This window comes from Pyrgilauda ruficollis, unplaced genomic scaffold (genome assembly GCF_017590135.1).
Source record: "Pyrgilauda ruficollis isolate IOZ18807 unplaced genomic scaffold, ASM1759013v1 scaffold25, whole genome shotgun sequence".
NCBI lineage: Eukaryota > Metazoa > Chordata > Aves > Passeriformes > Passeridae > Pyrgilauda > Pyrgilauda ruficollis.
Genome location: NW_024523822.1, coordinates 8,262,378 through 8,289,918, shown reverse-complemented (window position 1 = coordinate 8,289,918; position 27,541 = coordinate 8,262,378). Strand labels below are relative to the sequence as shown.

Below are 27,541 nucleotides of genomic sequence, written 5' to 3'. Positions count from 1 at the left end.
TTTGAAAATAAACTCTCAGATGATCTAATGAAGACAACAGTGTAATAACAAACTAGGGAATATTTGAGTAAAGTGTCTTTCTCCTAATAGGAAAAGGTTTATGAAGAACAAGGGGGAGGAAAGTAGATGGGGGACAAAAGAGTGTTAATCTTCAAGCAATCTTCCCTTTCTGGTATTCCATTAATCTATTACAGAAAAGAATCTGTAGAGCATAGAGCTCTGAGAGGTTGTTTTGAATCCCTAGACCAACTTCAGCTTCAATAATCTTTGAAACAAGTTGTGGAGCAGGATAAAATTTCTGGTCCAGGTGAAAGTTTAGGACAGAACTCCAGACACTAGCAATAAACTCTGTTCATATGTTTGTGGAAACACACAGTGCAGAGCTCCCTTTTTAAACTAGATCCATAGAAGGTCTTTCAGCCATTACCTAGCAAACTGGCTCCCAAAGGGGCCTTTGTACCTTGTGAGCATCTCCACAGCAGGTGAAAAGGCCAATAGTCATGTGCCCCTCCCAAAGGATCCCCCCTTTCCTGCAACTCATGCATCTGTACTTGTCTTCCTATTAATTTTTGGTTTTCTTAACTTCTACTGCTTTGCTACCTTAACTCTTTCTACCTGCTTCTTGTTTTATATTCCTCTGCTGCTCTCTTCCCTTTTCATTAGGTGATACTGTTTCTCCTCTTTTTCTTCCTTTCCATTTTTTATTTCTATTTTCCCCTATATTACCTGTTCCTCTCCTATAGAATATCTTAGCCCATACTGTACGCCCATATTATAAGTTTCAGTGATAAAGTTATAAAACTGGAAGAGTGTAGCCGCATTTCTCTTCACAGGGAAAAGCAAGGCACAATTCTTCCCAAGGATTTCTGAGATTATTCACATTCTCTGAACCTCAGAGAAAGGAAAAGCAATAAGAAGAAAAGAAAAAGCTTATCTCATTTGCTGTGCCTGTGTTTGTGCAAAAGCAGAAGAAAATATGGAGATCGTTTATCCAAAGTGATCATGTTTTGTTTCCTTGGCCTATCAGGACCAAGAGTGTGTGTGTGTTGGGACTGTCGGCTGACAAGAGAGTCACAAGATGAGTGCAGTTGTGAGCAGGGTTGAGTGCTTGGCAGATTCAGTTTAGATGTAATATAGTATAGTATAATATAGAATAATATAGAGTAATAAAATAATTAATTAGCCTTCTGATAAGATGGAGTCCTCCTCATCATTTCTCTCTGCCACGGGGGGTGCTTTGATTCAATAGATGAGATGGCTGTGTTGGAAAAAGCATATAGCTGTGTTGGAAAAAGCCATAGAACAGTGGCTGCTGAAAAAAATCTTGGCTGAGAGTTTACAAAGGGTTGTGGCATCACTTTTTAGTTCAAGTAATACTGAACTGATGTGTTAAGGAAGCCCAACACTCTCAATAGCATCTGGCACAAAGCCCCAACAAAGACATAAAGAGCTCAGCAAGAACTGTTTCAGTCCAACAATACCCTTCAATCACACACAAAAAGTAGCAATACAGACATAAGCACTTGGGAAAGTTGTAGGCTATGTAAACAAATGGCAAACATATTTGAGACTAGCTACATATGAGGAGCTACGTAGAGAAGAAAACTTTGAAGTCACAGAATATCAGTGAAACAGATTGGTAGAACAGATCTGGGCAGGTAGCTAATAACTAGACCATTTCCACAGGAGGACACATTTCTTTCACAAATTACAAAACAAGCATAATGTTACACTGAGTAAAAAGAATGTATAAAATCCTGTGATCCACCTATAGCAGTCAGATTTCCTGGAAACCTCGGGATAACAGCAGACCATTACAAACAGAAGAAAAAATACATATGCCCTTTCTTTCTTGTCAGAATAATGTCATATATAGGGAGGGCTTTTTTATTTACTTTTAACCGGGGAAAAATCTGGATAGAGACATAGCTGTTTGTCCTGCTATATTTCTAATTACTTATAAAGATGCCTTTTAGAAGTTTGAAAATGTAAACATATAAGAAAATTTGGGCCGCTGTATTCATGAAACACATAGTTTATGATTCTTTGAAATAGCAGAAGTAAGCAATTAATTTCAAGAAAAAGACTCCCTGAAAAATAGAATAAAGTGAAGGAAAGGGAACCTTTGAGTACATTCTTGCTTTTTCCTGCAAGAACACTACAATTTAATATAAATATAATCAGAAAAATAAAAGGACAGACAGCAAACAGCAATTTAAAAACAAGTGTTTATACTTTCATTACTTGCAGCAAATTAATCAAAAAAATATTAATCCACAACACCAGGAGATGGAAGCCTATTTTCTTTAAAGTATTACTTCTGTGCATAGCCAAAAACAAGTTGTGCTCAGATGGAAAACACAATACCATGGGAAAAAGGCAATCTTTTCCTTGAGAGTTTAGGTTACACAAGAAAAGCTCATCTGTTCACCCACAAAGATTCTCAGAGACACAGTGGCAGGAGGGGCAGCCCAAATACCTTGCCAGGCTACTGCCAGGCCCAACACACGAGCCCTGTAAGGCCACTCTGTACCAGCCTAAAGGAGCACTGGGGCATGCAGTGGCAGGCAGGAACTCAAAACAAGGACTCCCAAGTAAAACATTCAGCAGTTTTTGTTTTATGTTGGAGAAACTAAGTTGAAAGTAAGTGAAAGTGTTTAACAGATGTGCCTTGTTTACTGACAAGTGTCTTGTTTACTGACAAGTTCCTTACTGACTGTATTATCCTCAGAGTTACTTCATTAAAAAAAAAAAAAGAAAAGAAAAAAGAAAAATGACAAAAGAGAAGTTGAAATTTCAACTTCCCTGTGCAAATACAGTCAAGTATCTTTTAGAGGCTTACACGCATACATGTTACTGTTAAAGTACGTGGAAGGATGGCTTCCAACAAGGCATGATATTAGATTTTACACAACAGTATTCAAACGAACGGTAGGAGGCTTACAGACTCAACGAAGCCAAAAACTCAGACAAAAGGATTGACAGCAATCATTTCATAGCCTTGAACACAAAGCTGCCTTCAGTCTGCTTAATGCCAAGCACCACTACAGAAGTGTAACATTTACCAGGTGAAGCGTAAAGCCATGAACAAGAGAAGATCAAAATAACTGCATTATATTGTTCATTTACTTTATTTGAAGTACGTAAAATGTGTGCTCCAGATTTCTATTCTGCACTGATACTGTTAGCAGAGTTGTTTCACAGTTCATTGCATGGATGGACTGAAACATGTTAAATAATAGAACAGGTTAGTTTGAAACTGTGCAAACCCCAAGAGCATCTGAAGCAATCAAACAACTGTGTTTTCTGATTTCTCCATGGTGTGGATTGCAAACCTGCTATCTTTACAGGTACCAGGACTTGAAAATAAAATGTCGCAATCCCATTCTTAGTGACCCACGCAGATTGAAGGAATAAAGACAAAACTGACTTTCATGAAAAAATGAAAACTTAATCACTTTAAACACGTATTCCAAGGGTTGCACAAAAGCACATCAGATCACATTCTTTTGCAACATTAGATCAACATAGATTTAACTTCAATAAAGAGGAGGAGTGAGAAAGAAGAATGGAAAGGATCAAAAAATGCAGAGCTGAAAGACTTCCAGTGGTCTAAGCCACCACTCTGCTTCAAATAATGATTTTCTGCACCTACACCATTCTCCTAACACATCCTCCAAGACTGACAATGCTGGATATTCCAAAATATCTGTTATTCTTGTTATGGGTTTATTTACAACAAATAAACAATAACAGCTCTAAATTATTCTAGCCTGCATAGAAATGAATATATATATATATATAATTTTCTGGATTACTTGAAAATTCTGGTTTCCTCTGTAAACTGGTCAAAATCCTTAATTTATTCCCAAAATCTATGGATGTTTTACAAAAGGATGACAGATAACAACTTTAATTATTTATGTAATCATCACCAATACTTGCATATCTTCAGCAATTTCACAACAGTTAAGTAACATTTATTTATGAAATAATTAGAAACATCTGCAGCCCTTCTAAAGAATTTAATGTATGCCACTGATTAATAAAGCCCTTAATAATCCAGTTGCACCCCTCAATGATCCTGAAGTAAGAACACCGTACCATATAAGATAGCAAAAGTGGATGTTTCAGATGAGGGAAGCATGGAAAAATTATCCTGTACGGGAAAATTAAATGCATCCAGAAATTGGTGCCAAGGAGTGAAGCTGGGTGGCTTAGCTTACATCCTGGATTTTAAATATAAGATATACATACCCACATACACACAAAAAAACCATTCTATCTGTTAGCTAATATAAGTAAAAAGCTGTATTTAAAGGATATAGCTGTATGGACACTCACTAGCAGTGCTCTGTACCACAATAAATAACCAAAAGCATCACATATTTACCTGAAGTTTGGAAAACCTCATTCAGTAAAGCTTCATTTACCACCACTGAACTGACATTTCCAACAGGATGACACCAGCTCTGATAAATAGTTTGAAGCAGAAGGGTTTGAGCTCTAGTTGCTTGAATTGTCAAATTAGGGAGCTCAAAAATGCATTCTGTTAGTGGGACATGAGCTCGCTTGGACCTGTTTAAAATTAAAGACAGAAAATCATTACTTTGTCACATTAAAAAAAAACATTTTAAAACTTAGTCACAGAATATTAGAGTACAAGCAGTTAGTTTGTAAGGTTGGAACTGTATGCTTATTAGATTTCTTAGATTAGAGCTGATTCTACTTACTCTGAAATGAAACCTAAACATTAATTGTTACATGATTTAACTTTATATCTCCCTGCAGAATGTGACAGAAAAAACCCATATATTTTTATCTAATTATCCCTTGATTAGAAAATATTAAATAAAAGCAATTCCATGTGCGCCCATCAAAATAAGAGCCACTCAAAATTATGCAGATACTAAAAACACCTGTTCAAAAACTGAATGTTTCAGATCTTATTTACAAAGCTGATCGTGCATCACTAAATGACATATGGCTAGTGACCCAGAAAACATACAGACAATATTCATACATCAAAATATAAACAAGCCCACATTCTGTATTTTGCTAACAGAGCTCATTAAGTGATTCTACGATTTTTTTCAATGCCTCATCTTTTAACTGGGGAGGAGCAACAGGAGGAGACAGGCATTCGACAGGGCAAAGTAAAGGACATTTGTTTGGGAAATAAATTCTTCTGCGACAATATAATACTCCATCAACAGGAATGCTTTACAAAAACTATAGCAAAGTCAGTAATTTACTTTTTCTTTCTAATTTACACACTATTACCTGAAATCAAGCAACAGACTGAATTACTACATTCAACAAAAACTATAAAGGTTCTTTAGCCCTCTCAGTTTGGAGCCTTTTCCTGTATCATGTCTTTAACTTTATCATTCTTGCCCTAATCACCTCCCACTCCACCAATGAAATGTACTTTTCCTGCTATTTAGCATTATTTTCTCTAATGTCCTACATGGCAGGAAGGCTGGAACCAGATGATCTTTAAGGTTGCACCAAATCTTAACCATTCTACGATTCCATGAAATATAAATACTGGTCCACGTATTAGCTCTCTCTCATTCTGGAGCATCTCCTCCATTAGAAAACTTTAGGGACATGTTTAAAACCCCTTAAAAACAAATAGTAGGTAAATGTTCCCCTGGGAATCAGAGCCTCAAATGAGGCAAAGCTACTGAAACTGCACACAAAATCCATTGGCCCTGAAGAAAAGCACGCTTTACCAAAATGCTTAGGGACTGAAAATGCAAAGACATGCAGATATTCAATGACTCTTCAGATCAGCAAAATCAAAACCTTCCAAGGAACTCTCAGAAGCAGCCAAAATACACCACGTCTCCTATCTAGGCCCAAAACAAAATGCTAGCAGCTGTATGACCTAACATATGTGAGATAGTACTGGCAGTAGAGACTCTGCAGGAGGCTTCATGAATTAAGAAGCAGGCCATTTATGATGCTCAAATTCTAAAACCTTCAGCAGCATAAAATGACACAAAATTCTGGTAATAAGGAGTAGACTTCTTGAATATTCTGCATCTGATTGTGAGAGTGGGCCTTCACCAAGACAACTGTGACCAGGATCACTATGCTCGAGATGAAGCAGCACAGTAATAAAATATTCTGGTGCTAACACTTCTGGCTCACAAGCTGCAGATGTGACTTATGAAGCATGGTTTGGAAATAAGCATTCTGAACATCTGAAGACATCTCTCAACCACTGTGTTTACACAATGGTACAGCTAAACGTAATGTCATAAATTTGAATTTAGACTTGGCCATACAAGAATTCACCTCAAGTCCTAAACAGAGCTCCTTCCTTTAATTCCTTGTCAATACAAGCAAACAGCTGGTAAGTGAAAACCATCTTCTCTGGACCAAGAGGAATTAAGCTCAGTGTTAGATACCCACAGTAAAAACAAATATCCACACCTAACACTGTGGTCTAGAGCCTTTTAAGGTAAATTGAAAGACAACAGCACTTGTAGACATAGCAGATATCCATTCATTCAAGATCTGAGGATTACAAATTTAATGTCTCTGCAGGTCACCGTTTCTGCCCACTGCTTATAAAGGGACATTACAATACTTCTCAGCTGTGGATGTCTACACCACAGATCAAAGTGTCACATAAAGCCCATCCACAATAGCCATTGCTCCTCACTATTTTAATATGAAAATAAAAAGAAAAACTGATTCTTATGAAAGAAGATACTCATTAAAGATTTTCAGAAATGGATGTAAATACAGATGAGGGACAAAGAACAAACAAAAACAGATGTTGTAACCTTCTGTAATAGTAATCAGTATTCTTTGGAATGAGGTTTTCCAACCTCATAAAGCTTGGAATCAGGACTACCTGTCTCAAAAATGCTGAGAAGGGGGAGGAAACCAGAAACAAAACTGCCTCTGATTTGCAACTCATTTGAAGCTAATGACACAATTATGCTGCCAGCTCCAAATGCCATTTGCAGAAAAAAACAGGGATGAAGGAAAAACATTTTATGTTTATATGGAAGAACTCAGCCTTGTGTTTGGTAGTAGAAATGTCTTTCATATGAACACACACCATGCTCCACAACACCCCTGCAAAAACAGCAGTCTCCTGTTTGAATAAATCCATCCCACTTTGAAGTCTGAATCTACCTATAGGCACAGCCTTTGTTGCTAGAAAAATCAAAACTCATTAGAGGCCTTTGAAGAACAAATCTTGTATTAAGCCTTGTTTGGCTGGGGTTTTTTGGATTTTGTCTGTTTTAATAGGAGTCACAAACAGCAAACAGCGAGCTAGAACGAAGAAGTTACGTATGACCTGTTTGGCGGAACTTTGCATCTCCCACCTGCCTCATCTGCTGACAGCCAAATACACATTTTTCTGAAGTACATGACCAGACCCCATTCCAGGCTCACTTCTACCAACAGCAGCACAGTAGGTCACCAAAAGGGTAAGAAATATCTGTAAAAAACTCCTGAAGCTCTTCCTGTTTCAGTTTGAAGTCTAAACACACTGCAAAACTTTCCTGAAAATGCTCTTCTCACAAAAAGTACAAATCATGGAAAACACATTTGAATTTAGCTGGTGTAAAAAATCCCTTTAAAAAAAGCATTTTTCTAAACATCTAAACAGAAAATTACCTAGTCTGAAAATTAGAACTACTTTAAGGAGAGATGAAACAAAATCTGAAAACAATACCAGTATTAAGTCAGGCAAATAGAGAGAGATGCTGCCTGGTTTTAAAAAACAAAACAAGATAAAAAACCACCAGTGAAAAAACCACTTTGACTCAGACACCCAAAAGGAATAAAGAGCCTGGAACATATTCTGATCATTACTACCACACAAATGCACAAGAGGACACATGATCACTGTCTTGTGGATACAATTACATAAAACATGTGTCCCATTCCAGCTCCTCAGCTACACAAGAAATGCTCTGTGCAAATTACACACATATGCCTGTAGCCACCCAAAGATAAGCTCAGGGTACCATGAAAAGCACAGGTGAAGACTACAATTCTGAAACCTTTTCTGATGTTCATCCCAAGTTAGAATTTGAACTTGTTTTCCTAGAGTTCAAATCCAAGCTTGTTTCCTGCTATTCCTTTTTTTTTTTTTTAGCCACATACTGTAATCCTTTACTATTTATCTCAGTATGGAAGTGCACTGTTACATTTTTCCTTTCTAGTATTTTTTCCTTTTGTTATCCTTTTACACAATGTTTTCTCTATTTTCCCCCTTATTTCTAAATGCTGTTTTGCAGAATTAAAACTAAGTATTTCAGAGCAAATTGTTTAAATATTTCAAAAGATGGGTTTCCTAATGTAAAATTGGGAAGGAACCAATAAGGCAGAAAACATTTTTCAGCAAACTTCAGAAGGAACATGACTCGACAACAAGTCCATCTAAACACATTTTTATTAACAAATTAATGTATTTCAGAGGGAATCTAAAGAGCTATGACAATCACAGCATACAATATAGCAGTGCAAAAGATTTTGCTTTAAAAGTCTGACTATTCAATTAATACATATTACAGCTACTGTACTGACCTATGCTACATTCAAAACTTAAAAGTTGCACATAAAATTGTCCCTTAGGAGTAGTAACAGCATATGAATTTTTTTAACAATATGCAAATTCTACACTCAGTGTACTTTAACAATCCCATAGGAATAAAGTCTTCTGGTCATTTTCAGACACATTTGGAGGAATGGGAAGTTGAAAATAAATCCTTTTTTATAGAAAAAAAAATCAAGATGGGGGAAGCATTGTACCATGTGTGCAGCAAATGTTCCTTAAAGAAAATTTTAACTAGACCCAGCTAGTGATGAAAGTACAGTTATAATTCAGGATTTATTATAATAGTTTTGAAACAAAAATAATGCATTTAAAAGATCTTAAAATGTAAGTTTGCCACCAACCTGCACCTGTTAATATGGAAAATACATCATTAATAAGGTATTGAGCTATATTTAACCAAGCTTTATGACCCAAGAGATATATTCAAGTAATAAGTGAAAATACAAGTACAAATCATTTTTTTTCAGTAAACCAAATCAGATCTGTGGTTCTGTACTGTATCATTAAATTTGCATTAAGCAACTTCATATGAAAACTCTTCACCTTATTAAAAAAGTTGTGGCACATAGTTTGGATCTAAAAACACTACTTAAACTGCATTTTGGAACTGCAACAACAATAGGAAAAATTATTTCTCAAGTCTTTACTCTCAAGAGTTAAGATGCAGTTCTGAACATATGTTCATTTAACTGAACAGGTTAAAAAACTACCAATTCAAACACTCTTCTCTAGGGGAAAATAAATCCTAACTAGCAGGATAGGCTACTCATTAAAGCTGAACTTGGACAAGTTCCAGAATAAATTTAAAGAAATATGAACAAGCAAGTCTTGCTGTGTAGTGGCATGGAGTGAAAATGAATCTGTCCTAATTAAATGATTTTTAAATACTCTTCGGTTGTAGCCAGTTTGCTGACAAACTGTAATACAGACTTGCTGAAATATATTAATAAATCTGGCGTACCATTAAAGGAAGTAGTTTTCTTTGCTGTTTTTGAACAAAAACATGAATTGGTCCTTATTATACCGCATGCATAGGCATGAATATAACCAATCCATGTAAGTTCACAGGCCCGTTATGAAATATTTTCAGTTTGTAGACTTTAGGAACAGCAACTCCTTCTTGTAAAATCAACACCTCAGAGTGATTGAAAGAATATAGTGGTGAACAGCTGGGTCCAGAGGTTTATACAGAGTCCCCAACTGCAAAGCTGGAACCTGCAAAATGTTTGAAAAAATTTGATTTTTGTTATTACTCATATCCTGTACAGTAAAACACGATTAGTTCATTTTTTCCAAAATAACCTGCTACTAGAACCTAGCAATTGTGCCTTAGAAGAACCTGAATGTAATTTAAATGCCCTAATAATTTCACTCAGCATTTGCACATTTTTCCTCTCAGGCAACCAGAAAGTACGCGGTGGTTTTATAGGACATGAGCAAAGGCCTCATTCACATATCTACAACAAATCTGTATTTCTACTTATTCTTATGTTTGATATCTAATTTTTAAAAATGAAAATTTTGATCATTTTTATTAACAATTATTATTATTATTATTGTAAAAGAAACAATATCTAGCTCCTTAATGACAAATATCAAACCTCTAAAGGAAACATGTAGGAAGGGAAATGGAAGTATTACTGGTTGAAATGCCAAAATAAAGTCACTGCTATTCACAAAAAAAACCCAAACATATCCCATGTCCACATATACTAACACAATTTTCAGTCCTCAGAGAGCAACATACAATTATTCATGCTAGAGGACCAAGTTAGTTACTATCAAAAAAACCCAAACAATTAAATTTGCTTTAGAACACTTCATTCCAAAAACACCTCCAAGACAGATGTCTTCAACTTCTGCTCTTCTACAGACATAACTAAAGGCTGCCTGGTATCTCTCATCATCTCTGACATAGGGGAATTTTCAGGAGCTGCAGCTGCCTTGGCCTCTTATTTGTAGGAAACACTGTTAATCACACAATTTATTACAAGGGAGAGAACAATGAACCCCAATGTTCACCAATTTTTCCTTTTTTTCAGTAAGTCAAAACATCAACTTGATATTTCTGCAAATTTTAGATATGGGATCAGAAGAGAAAAATGGTATAATTTTAAAATGGACTTCTGTATAGATTTTTTCACATCAATTCTGAAATATAAGTTGTCAGTGATGAAAACATTTTCCAAAGTGTTCAGTCACATGCAAACTTAAAAAAATCTGCACAGATTTCCTTTAAACAGTCGTGAAAACAAAACAATATAGGCAGAGTACCAACTTGAATATGGCTTAGAAAATGAACAGAGGCTATCCATTCTCAATTCTCAATACAGTGTGTGTTTTAATGGAACAATAAAATCCAGCTTTATACAGCACAGCAAAAATGAATGCATATTACAAGAACAAAAATAATGAAATAAATATCTAAAAGGAAAAAATCTTGAAAAAAATCCCTTTTAAGCAAAGAATGCACAACTCTGGACATGTCAGAAGCTCTAAACTTGGGTTGTTTTAAAAATAATTTCATTCATTTTGTACCATCAAAGTTATGACCATTAGATTAAAAATTATGATTGCTACATGCAAATAATAATACTGGTTTGTGATGCAGCAAGAAGTGAGAAACAGTGACCTGTGCTACGGGACAGCAGAGAAGAAAGCGTGCAAGAAAAAAGAAACACCTGGAATGTGAAGGTAGGAAAGTTCTAATTTCCCCCAACATGATTTGAGCCTTACAAAGTATCTGATGAGTCTTTTTACTTGTGGGTTAAATGTTTCAGAAAGCAGGCAAGAAAGCAGTTTATGATCACTTCATAGTGATCATATTTGGTCATTGCCTATGTGCCTCAAAATGCAACAGATCTGAACTAAAAATTTGCTGATACCAACAAGGGATTGGGGGTTTTCAATCTTATTTTTGGGCACAAGATAAACTAAGGTGGCTGTTGAAATTGTAATGCAGGAACATCTTAAACCTGTAGCTGCATTAGAGAAACATATTTAGGATGTTCAGATCAAATTCAGCTTACTGACTCACCAATGGGATAGATGCTAGGGATTTGAACTGCCATCAAACTGCAAGTGGACATCAGTCACTAACTGCTATTTCTTTCTATGCAAAAAACTCTTTTTCTAGGCACTAGTTAGTAATTGTCTCCAGAAATAATCAAAATGATTTGATATATATTTTTTAATACATAAAATAATAAAATTACAAGTTCCCTGCTCTGAGGAGATAACAAAGAGACCTCAGTCCTCTTTATGTATTTAAGGTTTTGATGTGTGTAAACCATGCATACTAAGCATAAAGTTACATCTTTAAGGAATTGCATCTTTAGAACTCTACAAGGTATAGAGTGGACATCTGGAAAAAAGGAGGGAAAAAAAAACCTTTCATCATGAAATGCCCCCAGTGTGAATTCAGGACTTCTTTTTAGGTACTTACACTTTAAACATTCAGTCTTTCTTTACTTCTACAAGAAGGTCTAACTTTTTTAATTGGATCTAAGAATCCTCATGTTGTTGATGGTGCGTGTTAGTGAGAACAAGGGGAGGGATATGACAGCTGCATTATGTTCCACAAGATCCAAATATAAAGACCATGAGAAAAATCAGTGTTCACAAGAGCAGCCAAAAATCAAAATGTATTACAAACAAAAAAAAAAAGCCAGAAGCAAGTCTGGAAAGAAGCAGGGACATTCAATAGGGAAGCACTGACTTAATGAAGGTAGTGCAAAGGCAATCAATCATGTAAAAAGCAGAGAACTTTTACAGCTACATTTTAATTGTGTTTGTATCTTTTCCTGAGAAAGAGATCCTACGAGATAAAGCAGCAATGCCAAACTAAATGCCAGCCATCATTATCATTTATCTTGGAGGTAAATGTTAGTTGTGGGTGGGGGACAAAAGGGATCAGCTGAAACTTGCTGATGCTGCAATTAAACAGCTGCAGATGACCAAAACGACCAGAGGTAATCAGGTAAAAGTTGCCAGTGGCCATAAACCTCCAAAGCACAAAGATCTGTGTTTACTAAAATAAAGCAAGCATTACTCTTTTTTATAGCTTTTAGAAATCCAGTACCATTGTTCTGGATACTACAGTGTATCCAATCTCAGGAGCTACCAGGGTGGTTCAGGGCTTGGGGAACTGGCTTCCCACAGTGCAGCCTGCTTTACTGTCTAGGGAAGTAACCCCATCCTCTCCCCTTCCCTCTCCTCTTTCCCCCTTCACACAGTCCCAGAAGCAGCAGCAACAGCCATTAAATCAATCCTCTAAATCTGCCACACAGAACCATTTGGTTGCCATTAGCAGGTAAAACAGGGAGCCAGAAGGGCTTAAACATGCTGGTGCTCAGTGAAGAAAACTGCACTGACAAACCCAGTTCAAAGGTCTTTTTGGGAACTAACACAGTTTCAAATTCCTTGCTAAAGATTTAAGAGCTGAACACAACCCCAACTTCAAGTAAACAGTAACAACTGATCTCAGTAAAAAAAATTGTCCAAAAAGGTACGTGGGTTATGATTTGGGGGCTTCTGTGAATTTCTTCTACGAAAAACTTTCACATTGTTTATTTTCTTTCATAAACAGATAAAATATTTCGGTGGGAAAAAAGGACACATTTGCACTGAGACAAAAAAGGTTACTTGGAATTTTGGCCATTTTTTAATAGCTAGTCAGAGCAGTAGGAAGGTGCATGTCTGCACTAGCAAAACAAAACTATTATTTGAACAAAGTTATTGCCCTAAATGGAGATGTCACAAACAAAATACACAAAACTAAAGAAAAAGAAGCTGTACTTCTGTATCTGAATTCTGTCAAATCCAGAAAGGTAAATCACAATGGTTGGGGTTGGAAGAGCGATCCTTTAAATCCAACCTCGCTGCTAAATAAAAGGACTTTACTCTGTCCCTTACAGTACCTCAAAAGCCAATTCCACTATCCTTTAAGAGAGAAGTTCCAGTATTAAAAGAAGTTTCTGGAAACAGGGAAGCACGTTTTGTTTTTCTGATTAGCAGAAAAGCCTTTAATATAGCAAAGGATGGATCAAGGGTGTCTTCAACAGCAAGGACATGAACGGACAAGGTGTGGTAATGGCTCATCACATGTACACACTGCATAACTGCAGAAAGAGTACAAAGACTTGAAAATTGTTATTTTGTGGCCTCATTAAGTATCAACCTCAAAAGAATTTTAAAGGCTATCAAAAGCTATTTAAAGCAAAACACTAAATCTCAGTAAATCCATAACAGTTTATACTTCAAAGACTACAATTATTGTTAAATCTAAATTTACCATCTTGCAGCATTGACTCCAGTATTACTTTACACCATTCATTCCTCAAAAATAATACAAGCTTTGAAGCAGATTCTGTGAATATAGTTCTCCTGTGTTCAGTTTTGATCTATTCACCGTGTCTCATAACATCTATTTAATTAATTAAAAACTCCACAAGCCCTAGTGAGTCTTCAAGACATCAAAATCATCAGACACACACATAATTAGGACATTGTCAGTAAAACACATCAAAAAAGTATTTTCTTGTATTTTTTATATATATATATATGCACAGCCAAATCCAACATGTATGCAAAATCAAAGATATACAAGTACTTTCAGAGCAACACACTAAGTCAGTGACATTATAAAAGTCACATTTCCACTTGCTCATTTAAAATATGAAAGTCAGGTTCTTAATTCTGTCATTCTCCCTGGGTATTTCTTTATTATCAAATAAATATTCTAATTGTGTTTATCAAATATTTCCTTCTATTCAATTGCTCATTTTGGAATCAGCCACTAAACTCAAAGAAAAAACTAGTTAAACATCAGCAAAAAACCCCCCACACATTATAATGAGAAAAAAAAATCTGATCCATTGAAAAATGAATCCACAATTTTTGTACTGGTGTCTGAACTAACAATCCTTTCCATTTCTTACATTGATGTCAGAAATATCTACAACAGGTATAATGATTTCCAAATCCGATAAACAGGTTTTATTCTCATATTTTTCTAGTTAAGAGCTTCATATTCCACTTGAGCCTGCCTTTACTTGTTCTCTTTGTTTGTTCAAATGGCCCTCTAACATTCCCATCCAAAACACACCATGCTAAAAAATCCAGTTCATAATTAGGAGCTAGTGTCCTTTAGAAGATTAAAACATAATAAAAACCAGACAATTTTTACCAAACATACAGGCCCAAGTGGAGATCCAAATGTTTACATGTATTCAACACCATACCTCAATACTCATTCAATGCTGTTCCTCAGTATGTACACCTGACAGGTTACTTCCTTTAAAAGGCATTGCTAAAGAAACAGTAATAAAAATACAAACCTATAAACAACTAAGATTGAGGAAAAATACTGAGAATGCATATTGTTGGTGTGTGAGGAAACAAACACTCAGAAGTAAAGAGATCCTGATCTATGAAAAGGAGTATTCCTATCAAAAAGAAAAAGTACCTCTGGGTCACAGAGGGAGCAAGCATGAGGAGAATACAGCAAACAAATGATAGTGGACACAGGACAGTATGTTTCTTCCACCTAGAGAGGAGCATAGATGCAGTAAAGATGCTAAGGTATTATGGACAGCTGAACACCCACCTGAGCCTTTATATTTGGGTTATTTGAGTCAAGATAAATACAGTTTGTTTTTTGATAAAATGTGTGCAGTCACCATTTGTCACGGGTATCAGCTTTAACTGAGAGTCACATTAATGTGCTTGTAAGAGCAGGTGCATAATTTAACTCTGGTTTCTGGTACCTCACTTCAAGTGGAAGTGATGTCTACCACTCGAGAGTGAAGATCTGTAGGTCAAAGAGAGGTATGTTGCAGCTTGGCCAGCAACATGACTATGTTCCATGAGCATAATGATGGTAAACATAAAAAGAAACTAAATCAGCAATTCTATATAGCTTAACTGATAGGCATATAGCTTACTCAAGAAGTAAACACAGCTTTGATGAAGGTGAATTATTTGGTACACAAGGTGAATAATCCAATATAGTTCCCTATAGAATTATTATAAGTCCTAATGAATGAAGGCCTTTTTTTTTTCAAGTTACTGTATTTAATGACTACAAACTCTTAAAACTATGCTTTGAATCCTATCAATTCCCATGGCATTACCTTAAAAAGAAGATGCAAAGACTAAGGTGAAAAAGGTAACAGAGCAACTGCAACACTAAAGAATTTCTTCAGAATTCTGTGTAATAACCAGCATTTGATTGGGGCTGGCTGGCAGAATGACACCACAATCAGTTTCAGGGTGCAAGTTCCAAGCTTGCCTGTTTGCCAGCTATGGAGGCTGAATGCTGGCTCCAGTAATGGTCCTTGCTGTGTGTACTGCTGACCTGTTCACTTGCTCTGCACCAGCCTCAGGCCAGGGCCTCAGGCTGGCACTTTCTCAAACAATGCTGAAGGGACTAAGCAAGTCAGAAGCTGTCCTCAGTCTGAAGCCTCAAAATTTGTCCTTCTTAGATCTAATTTTATCTTTTTTCCTCCCCTTTGGAAATGAAAGCTACAGGTAGACATTTCATATATGAAATGAGACACGAGAAAACACCAAGCCTCAGGGTCACAGATGGGTTTCTAGTTATTTAGCAGCAGAGATGCCAGTGCAGAGATTCTGTTTCTCTTCATAAGTCACAGATTCACTCACAGGCAGAAAAAAAGGCACCAAACTGCAAACAAAATTCTGGAGAAACAAAGGACAAACTTTGTGCGAAGAACTGCCATCAGTGCACATTTCTAGCCAGATTCTACATGAGAAAAGCCTCATAGCAGAGAATGTCACTGAAAATCTTAACACGTCCTTTTATACAGATAGTGTTACGACTAAGAGAACCAGAATTTCTTAATATAGCCAGTGCAAAAGAAAGATACATCAGGGATTCAGTTTTTCTTTAGGAACTATGCTATACAACAGCATTTCAGCTTTAAGACTGGGTTTTTAATGCCTTTCACCAGTTTCTAATCAAAATGTAGCTTCAACCCTGAGCAACCTTCACATTTTAAAATACCATTTGCTTGTTTCTAGTACAAATGCCAGCAAATCCTGATGGCAACATTTACAAAAACCAGGATTAACTATTCACCATGTGCAATCACTTTTGCTGGACAGATATTAGTTAATAAACTGAATTTACTTTTACTGAAGAGATCTGATAATTAATTTGTCTAAATAACAACACTGGAAACACTCCCAGTAACTACCCTTTAGTGTCAACTCTGCTGAATTTTCTCCTTATGGACAATACCGAACAATACAACTGCTTCCAATTTACATTGATTATAAGAGCACTTTCAACAGATTTGCTGAATGCTGCCTGCCACATCTGCTGAGAAACAGTAACATTTGATCTCGACTTGATTTTTAAAAAAAATTAAACTTGAGGTTTGCAATTGAAGTTAATTTGTTGTTACACTAATCAAGCTGCAAGTCATGCACTCAGAATGCAAAACCCCTTCTGTTCCAAGTGCTTTTCTTGGTAACGAACAACAGCTCCTTCCAGAACAGTACAGTTGAAAAGTGCCCCAAAATACTCTCGCTGAAATTTAAAATGTTCATATCATTGCAGATTAGAAATGTTCCACACAAGTTCTTTAAGCATCTTCATCCATTTACATAAGCATGACCCCCTTGAACTTTTATAAAGCAAGATATGTTAAATCAATGAGAAGTACCTCCGTTAAAGCTGTATCAGTGTTCACAATACGCTATACTATACTGGCATAGTTACTCCTTAAACACTAGGATGCACAGTAAATCAAACTTCTAAAAATGTCAGTCACTGCTCACCTAACGTCCTACCAAAACCAGCTATCAATTTTTTTTTTTTAAATGTGATTTAGTACTATGTTCTTTGACACATTTTCTAGGCAATAACAGAGAAGTGGACAATGCTGAAGCAATCCAGCACACTCTGGATGTTGTTGGATGTTACTGTGCTGTTCTGACTGTTCACATGCGAGGCACTACTAGACAACCACCCCTGAAGAACCCAAGGGAATGACTGTTGTGTTCTGCTTTTGTACAGCCCCAATCACTGGCATATCTCAATAGTTCAAACAGGTTCTAACATGTGCCAGATCTAACTGCAACAATGCTGAGGTGGCTGAAACTCCCCTGCCCCATACACTGAATGCATCTGTTCAGGCATTCAAACCCAGATCTTTTCTGTTTGGAAGAATACCCCAAATTTTTATCTGGCAGTTAAATTCAATTACTGACATAACTAATAGCCACAACTGCATGCTACAAAATGAGTTTCATGTGTTTTCAACCTGTTTCTGCTTCTGACCCAAGAAATGAGCATGCCCCTCAACAGCCCATGTGAAATACAGTCTACACCCAATCTAAATTGACATTGCTCTTGATCTACTGTGACTAGCCAATAAAACAGGCTGCCAAAATCAAGACCTAAGTGTCAATTTATGGGAAAACTTCCTAGATTTGTGATCTAATGCTCACAGTTTGTGGACAGTTGGCTCTGTGTTACCTGCCAGTAGGATCTGCTTGACTCTTACCAGCACCACTGCACTGAATGTCATGACAACTAAATCTTGCGACTATCAAGCTGACAAATCTACTATGATTTCTAGTCCTAAATCGATTACTCCACTGGACTTGCCCTACAAAGATGTTTTATTCAAAAAAGTAGCAACAACAGAAAGTTAACCTCATCCTCCATTATACATTTTTAATCCTCTCTTTGCTGAGCAGTAAATCCTGATCTCCTACTGTCATGACAGTAGTACCTTGTTGGTCAAGGCCATGTCAGCAAAACCTAACTTCCTTGCTAAATAGCTTCTTACTGTGTAAGAAGCCAGATCTTCAGCTACCACTCTGCTTGCAGATTAGCATGAACTGCTCTCACCCTTGTCAATTCATGGGGATACCATTAAATGCACATGGTATTTACAAGACAATCCCTGAAGCAGACACAAGCAGGTGCTCATCCTGGCTAGAACCTCTAATGACCTTACTCAATTGCATAATGAGTCTCAGAAATTATTCTATAAATAAGAATACAACTGTATGGCATACCAGGCACATAGCTTTGATTAAGAGATGTTTGTCTTGTAAGGAACATGTGATGGAAAAAAAATGGAAGTAAAGGTATAAAAAAGTACAAACACTTTTACAATAACAAAGGTTTGAGCAAAAACCTTTGCAGTAGTAATGAGGGAGTTAAGAGTCCTCAGGTTTGGTAATGTTAATATTAATGCTAGAAAACAAAAGAGAAACTAAACTGTGTGTACGAAACAACAGTTACACCATGAAAAAAATCAAAATAAAAGCAAGGAAGTCATGTAAGAAAACAAAATGCTGATGTTCAAGTTGGTGGCAAAGAACATTTCTGAAAATCTTTGCATAATAGCCAAAAGGCAGTTACAGCCTGATTTGCCAATCTACTCTAAATGTAGCAGATTCTAAGGACACAGTAAATGTTTACCTTTACAGTTAAATCCGTGTTGAAATATTAAGTGCAGCTATGCTATATAAATGTTCTTGAGAGTTCATAAAAAGAGCCTTCAGAAAATACATATATTCATTTCATGTGAAGAGCACTGCATCTAAATTTCCTAAGTGATCTTTCAGAACCATAAGTGCACATATTAATAAAATACCTCTGTCAGGTCTGTAATTCACAGCTTTCACGAGTGAAACAAGTGACAACTCTCTGGACAGTTGAGGTGCCCAGCATATGATACATGTGACTGCCTTTAACAGCAAAGCAAACTTTTAACTTTTGTCAGCTTTTGTCAATAACAATTAGCACTTCAATAAAAACACTAAGAAATGAAACTACAGTGCCAACACAAATCAAATCTCCTGTTACCAAAAATCCTTCTTCATCAAAAAGATGAATCTTGATGGAGATTAGCACACTGCATGTATTTAAGCCAAAATATATTTCTTAAGACAGTCTGCAGAGAACAGCTCAAAAGAAAGAATCTTTGCAGAAACTGGAAAGCATATCAAGGACTGTTCTTTGTTAACTAATAATTGTTGAGATCCAATTGCAAGTTTCTATTCAAGATTTTTTGTTCTGACAGAGTAAAAACTCAAGGACAACCAATTAAATGCTCTGTACTCTCTAATAATTCAAGTGCTGACCATGAAGTCCTTGATAATAATTTATGCAGCAGGTCCTCAACCTCTTTATAAAAGATTAATTCAAACACTCAAACTTAACAAGACTAGCTACTAGTGAACTCTGTACTGGTGCTTCCTTGAAAGCAGCAAGTAGCAGCTATTGCTCTGGCATCCAAATAATAAAAAGGAGACTCACTATCAAGAAAATAGATCTCTTGAAAGCAGACTACAGGACCAAGAAGCTGAACAGAAAGGAATCAGGGATAATGATATCGCCCTTATTTGTAACTTCATTCTACCAGAGCTCAGAGTCTGAAAATCTGTCACAAGTAGTGACAGTAAGTGAAAAACGTCCCACAGATCTGATAAAGAAAAACAAAAACATGAGTCTGGAACACTTGTTTAGAGAAGACAGGTTAAGAAAAGCAATAAAATAACACACATAACTAGACTGATATCTAGCTCAAAATATAGAGAGGACACTTCATTGTCAATCAGACACCAGAAAAATAAAAGGAAGGCTATTACAAATCCATATTCTGTACTGTTAATTTAGCATTCCTCAGAAGTACAATGAAGTGGTATCTTAGAAGTGATAGAAGGTTATAACACTGAAGTGTCTCACACCAGATTACCTCATCTGTTACCACAGACACTGAAGCCAAAAGAATAAAAGAAAATCATCTAATTCCTCTCACGATTTCTGTTTGGCAATAAACATTCTTGTCATTCACTCTAGGCTTTTAACCATATTCTGCTAATTCTCAGTTGGTTTTAGACATCCTCCTGAAAGCTCTGAAAGCTGCTTTACAATCTGGCATGCAACACTACATAAAGCAGTTGTAAAATATTGACATTAACATTGTATTTTGCATCTTGTTACACTTGACAAAAACAAAAGACCAGATGGTTTGTACTTTCCAATAAAAACAGATTAGCTATGCAATTTAAAAGATGTCCAAGACTTAGTTAACTAGTGAGTTTGAGCAAATTTCTTTTATACAAAGAAAGTGTACTAACTGAAAGTAAAAGAGACATCAATCTAATAGGTAAACAGCACTTTTGACTGTTTATGGTCATTTACTGGAATTTACTGGACTGACGTCGCTGAAATTTTATCTGTTAAAACATCCTGCCAATATTTATCAACCAGTTTTAAAAAATTAATATTACTACAGTATTTTATATACTGTATATAACAGTAATTTTTAGATTATTGTACTGAAACTAGAAAAGAAACCTATTCTACTGATTTATGTCAGAAATAAAGTTGAGATTTTCACTGCTAACTCAAAACATACTACCTAAGGGATTCCATAACAGTTCATAAAATGTCTTTGTTTTTAAAAGGTATGGTCTGTGGTATGTATTTTCTACGAAAAAATAGAAGAACACATGTAGCATCAGATGTGTGCACTTTAAGAAACTGTGGAATGTGAAATCCACAAATCCAAATAAAGCAGGTGGTATAATTTGGGAGGGAGGACTGAGTTTAAGTTTAATGACATTACCAGGTTATCCTACCAGACTAATTCTCACTCACTGCATGACTTCAATGAAGCTCTCAGTCCTCATGCTGATTTCGATTTAGCTGAAGTGCTATTTGATGCGTTTCATCTGGAGTTTTACTCACTTCAAACTACACTTCATTTAACCAGGCTGCTGTTGTACTCATTTGTTTTTCTACTTTATTACTCACAAATTGGTGTTGCTTAGTTTAGATAAATGGTTGGACTGAGTTCATTTTATAACGGGTTTTTTATTTCATTAAGAAATAAATAAGCCATAGAAATAGATTATAGGAAATAATTTTCGTGAGAAAACCATCAAAACACACTAAGTGTTACACCACAGTAAGTGCTGGTCTAACAATATCTTCTACTAAAAGCCAATAGACAGTTTGCTGTATTAAGGCAGGACCATTCCCTGCCTTCACTCCCCAAAACTACAGCTCTTTCCAGCTGGGCATGCATGACAATACAAAGCATTTTTAAAAGAGAGAGACAAAGAATGTGAGAGAGGCAGATTTCACAAGACAATCCAAGAATGCACGAGAGAGAGAATGTAAGGGCAAGACCAGGAACATGAGACAGAGGGAGGGCAAGTGTGAAACTTTGCACAAGGAAAAGCACAAGAAACCAAGCATGAGCAAGCAAGAGATGGAACACAGCAAACACAAGCACATGCAGAAGAGACAAGCACACTCATGAGAAAGCAGCAGCACTTCAATACCATGAATTTGTCAGATGACAGGTTTATTTAAAAATTCATCACTAAAATAATTTTTTTGATTTTGCACAACTAAACACGGGGTTTACAATATATTAAAGAAATTTAAGTTTGCCATTCAACACTGATTTATTCATGCAGTTTGCTAACCAGGATTACTAACCAGAGCTTAGTATTAAATGTCAGATAACATAAGGACAGGCTGTCAGTTGTAAAGTCCTGAACTACTCTGATTAGTGCTGATTATAGGGTATCCTAGAAACCTTTTATTTTTAGCAAAATGGTACAACACAACAGCAACTAATTTAAAGTCATTAATACTTTTGTAAACTATTGATAGAAATTATGACAAAGTCAGTTAGGCTGCTACCACCTGGTGGTGTGCTGATAATGCTAAAACCCATTTACATTTAATATGGTATCACAGCTTGTGAAAAAAAAATTAGTACATTCTTTACATGACCCTAAGAACAATTATAGAAGTAGACTTTTTTTGTATAATCCATTAAGGTTTCACAAACAAATTTATCTTAGAAATTAGCTATTCAACACAATGTTTGAAGCCAAAATATTTAACCATTAACATGCTTTTTTATTGTCTTGTCACTTTACGAAAAATTTTTTTGCACAGATTTAGTCATAAAGCAGTATTATAGACAGGTACTACTCAAAATGAGGAATAAAGAAAACCAATACCTTGTCCAAAATATTGTCAAAATGAATTTTCCTGAAAATAATTTTTATAAATGCAACCTATCAATATAAACTATTACATACTGACATTTATGACCACAAAATTTGATCAGTACAGATAAATTTAAATACTGGATTTCCATTGCATTTAAGGCAAAAAAAATTATTTAGCACATTTTATAATAAAGTACAGAACTGTTTTCAAAAGAAAAATATTTGTATTTAACATCTGAACTACTACAAATAGTTTACACTTTCAACTGTAATGAGAAACAAATAGAAGTGTAGCAGAAACAGAGTGGATTTGGGACGCTTGGTGGTTTTACCCCCCAGTTTATTGCTTTTTATTTGGCTGAATTTAAAAAAGAAAAAGCTGACCTATTCAGTTAAAACATCAAGCTTGGCATCAGTATTTAACTTTTCTATCAGCTCAACAAAAAATGGCAACTGATTCCAGAAACCTACAAGGTCTAGAAGAAAGCCATTTACCACAGGGCTTCTGTATCACAGTACATGCAGAGCTGGAAGGGACCCACAAGGATCACTGATCTCAAGTGACTGGCCCATACTGGGATTGTACCCATGACCTCGGTGTCATTAGCTCCAGGTCTCTCAGCCAAACCAAGTTCTGAAGTGTTTATTGACAGCTATCCTCACAAAGAAACCTATGAACTATAACAGATGTAATAGAATATAAGAGGAGACAGAGAAGTTTAAGGACATATGCAAAGCTAGGCATTTTAAAATCCCTCATTAAAAATGCAAAAGTAATTGTGCACATGACTCAGACACACTGTACAGGTTTAATACTCACCAATACTTGGGGAACTTGATCAGCTTGCCATAAACAGCAGTACTGAATGAGGGGATAACTGGAACAGGGATGCAGTATAATCCTTTACTGTCCAAAGAAGTCAGTGCTGCTTGAAAACCAAATATCTGGAACAAATTCAGTTGGTCAAACGCTATATTATCATGTGATTAGATCACTTTACTTTCAAGATATTTTATAACATATGTATTGATAAATATACTCAGTAAATATTTTATAAATTGTGTATTATTTTTAGATAATCCCTTTTCCCCAAGCATAAATATAGCTACAAAAATATGCTTCAAATAATGCCCTAAAATACATGTAAAAAATATTTTCTTCACTCAAAAAGTGTTAACTATGGTCTGCTGAATTTAAAAGAATACTGAATTACAATTTTTCCACTCAAATACTTTAGTCTATATCCTTTAAACTTGCAGCTTACATACGGCCTTTCATACAAAGTAAAATCACTTTGAGTAATTATAACAACACTGGTTGTTACCAAAGAGTGGTATTTAAGGAAATTAGAAGCTTCCCTTCAAAGCTTTTTTTCTTAATAAGAGCCTGGCTACAGAAAGAATCACCACAGGAATTCTTTATGATTTATCCCCATTCAATATGGCAAACAAACTGTTGTAGAGTTGTCTTTTAACATGCTGTACCACTATTCACAAGAACAAAACAATTCAGCCACTACAAAAGCTAGCAAACAAACCCTTTAAAACCCAAAGCTGATGTCCAAATTTTGCTACTAAAATGTTTTCTGAAGAGAAAAAAATCTTCTCAAACTGAAAAACACACAGATTTCTTGCAGTCCTGCAATTCTGATCACTTTAAATGTGACATGTCACCCAGAAAACTGAAAGCTTGCCATGCAATTCTGAAACACAGTTTCTTGTATGCAGATAATAAAGATTTAAATAATTTAATTCTTGCAAAATATCAGCATGGAAGTGAATAGATAACTGAGAAATTGACTAAAATTAACAGTAATAGTATCAGATATTTATATTTTAGTAGCACCCAAAACGTTTCAAACTTCCTAACCAAATCCTAAAAGGCTGGAAAGGCCTGCTTTAAAACTCCTCAGCAGAGCAGATGGCAACTGAACCATCTCAAAACAGTTTTCCATATCTTAAGCCTCCCCCAGCCTCACAATAAGAGCTCCTTTCACATAATGCATCTCTAATTGAGAACATTCAGAGATCTGTCCTCTTATAATGCAAAACAATTAAATTGTTTGTTAACAGTTTTTGATTACATATCTTCACTGTGATGGGTTTGCTCTATCAATACTACTAGCAATGATGGTTTTTCCTCTTAACCTCCATCAAGTTTGTAAGCTGGTAATTTTGCAGCATTCTACACACCATAGGAGCATTATCTCAGATGAGGAAAAAGGTTTCTTTCTGAGTAATTTTAATTCAATCTTGTCACAAGGATCTTAGGGCTTCAGTTCGCAGTTTCCTCAAATGAAGTGTGCAGTGCATATTACAAAACACTTGTCTCAAGTCAGAAGCAGCAATCCCAAACAACGTTCTGTGAAATGTGTTTACTCTATGGCCTTTCAGATTAGATGAAAACATCCTTACAGGAAACCTGCTAACACTTCAGATTAACTAAACATACATGATCTTCTCAGCACACATCTCAAGCTCTCACTCACCTTCAGGTAGCAGTGTGAGTAGCAGTAATGAAGCAGGTTGTCAGATGGCTGGCTCAGGCTGCTGACCACATGCACCAGCTGCTCCGCGTACATGGGCACCGAGTGCTCCAGGTTAACCTTATCCACCAAAATTCGGATGGAAGGTAAAGGCCGCAGAGGCTGGAAACTTGCAGCATTTAACAGTCCACTCAAGTTCTAGGGCAGGGAGGGAAAAAATTATGCAATAATTTAAATGTATTATTTATCATATCTGTATATTCTTACCTAAACACACAAGGAAATCTACATGGAAGAAACTATTTATAGATACCATGGCATTATACTAGAAAGCCTCAAATCTTTCAAAATATTTTCTTTGAAGCTTAAAATAATCAACTTTTTATCTGGAATTGTCTTAGGTGCAGATGTCCAGGTGCTGGCAGTGCAGGGGCAGCTTCTGTGAGGGGACACCAGGGGCTGTCCTGAGCCAGGTTCACCAGCGCTGCAACAGCCCCACCACAGGGCTCAGCTGAGATCCTCAGCCAAGCTGGAGGCACCTCTGTGCAAACAGATTTAAGAATGGACAAAAACACCACACAGGGTGCAAATACTTGGAGAATAAATGAGAAACAGCAACATGAAAAGCAAGGTCAGAGAAGGATGAGGAGGCAGTGGTGCTCCAGGCACCAGAGCAGAGCTTCTCTTGCAGCCCATGAAAGAGACAACACAAAAGCAGACATCCACACTGCAGCCCATGGAGGTCCCCATGCTGGAGGAGGTGGATATGCCCCAAAGGGCACTGCAGCTTTGAAGAGAGCCCATGCTGGAGCAGATTCTCCCTCAAGGAGGGCAACCTGCCAGAAGGACATGCACTGAGGCAGAACAGCGTGAGAATGAGGGAGCGGCAAAGCTCAGCTGTTACAAACTGACCCACATCTTCCATTGTCTATCCCCCTCTGTTAGGGAGGTAGAAGAGTCAGGGAATGAAGGAGTGAATTTGAGTCTGAGGGGGAAAGGGGCATAGCAGATATATGTTGTTTGAATTCTTAGCAATAAGTGCAATAATTAATTGCCCCAAGTCAAGTTTGTTTCGCTCATACTGGTAATTGGTAATTGATCTCCCCCTCTACCCTGATCCATCCCATTCTCTCCCCCATTGCTCTGTTGAGGAGGGGGAGTGAGAACAGCTGGGTAAGCATCTGGCAGCTGGCTGAGGTCAACCCATTACAAGAATATGCAAAGTCAAAATATTTTGTCCTATAAAAATCTTTGTTTACCTTTCTATTTCTCCAAATCACTATCACCACAATACTTATCTCATGCTGATCTAGCCTTTACACTGTCATCTTTTACGTATTCAGTCATGCCAGGTATCTCAGCAAAAGAAGATGCCATTCCGTAAAAAATAAATACTACAATTTTAGACATCCAAGTCTATTTTTCATAGTATCCATTAAAATGGAGTACTGCACCCAGCACAAGTTGGACATGGGCATACCAGCATAAGTTTCCTGCAAACAAAGTGGCTATGGGGTTGGAGCACATGAGCTCTGTTTTAGGAGAAACAGTGACAACTGAAGTCTTTCAGTCTGGAGAAGGCCAGAGAACAATCCTACTGCTGTCTGCTGCAACCTACTGGGAGGGTACAGAGAAGACCTGCTCTTGCTTTGACCAGGATGTTGAACTCCTGGAGAACACCTCCAAACACCTCTTCCAATCCAAGTTACACTACAAATCTAAAAATTTTATTAAATATGCATCAAAATAGGACAATAAGTTGATGTACATATGATTTTCAATCTGAAATTCAAAATCATTATTTTAAATACGCTTGGCTTCATTCAAGAAATGTAAATTGAGACTCCAAGTAATGACTACATCAGCCAAAACTTCACTGGAATTAAAGTTTTTTACCTCAAACCTACAACAAACACAGGACTGTTCTCCCATTATGAAAACAGCATCTGCCCATGCCCATAACGTGAAAAGCACCACAGCCCCCAGCACTACTCAGTGCAATGTATTATGAAGTGCTAAAAAGGAAAAAAACCTCTCTTAGCAACCTGTTCCAGTGCTTCACCATCCTCTGAATAAAGAATTTCTTCTTAACATCTAAACTAAAACTGATCTCTTCTAATTTAAAGCCATTGTCCTTTACCCTGTCATTATCTACCTGTACAAAACCCTCTCCCTCATTTTTAGAAGCCCCCTTCAGGTACTGAAAGGCCACAATGACGTCTCCTCAAAGCATTTTCTTCTTCAGGATGAGCGACCACAGCACTCTCAGCCTACCAGATGAAATATTGGACAAAAATTCCTAGAAATTTAACTCATAAATTGATGAGGTTTGCTGTTCTTCCCACTCCCTCCCTTACCCATAAAACACCTTCCAGCCTCTAGCACAAGAGATAAACCTACTGCAACTCTTCAGTACAAGCCACAGATTCACCCCCTGAGC

The 27,541-nt window shown here is 36.5% G+C and overlaps 1 protein-coding gene across 8 annotated transcripts in view; it reads right to left on the bottom strand.

The window, feature by feature from the left end:
- VPS13B (vacuolar protein sorting 13 homolog B) overlaps nucleotides 1–27,541 on the bottom strand; it is a 429,893-nt gene that overhangs the window by 330,901 nt on the left and 71,451 nt on the right. For all 8 annotated transcript variants that reach the window (XM_041470605.1, XM_041470603.1, XM_041470604.1 and 5 more), the window contains 3 exons: nucleotides 25,105–25,299; nucleotides 23,436–23,560; nucleotides 4,394–4,578 (listed from right to left, as the gene is read on the bottom strand). In XM_041470605.1, coding sequence (XP_041326539.1) covers nucleotides 4,394–4,578; nucleotides 23,436–23,560; nucleotides 25,105–25,299 — 505 coding nt within the window. The remainder of the gene's footprint in view (nucleotides 1–4,393; nucleotides 4,579–23,435; nucleotides 23,561–25,104; nucleotides 25,300–27,541) is intronic.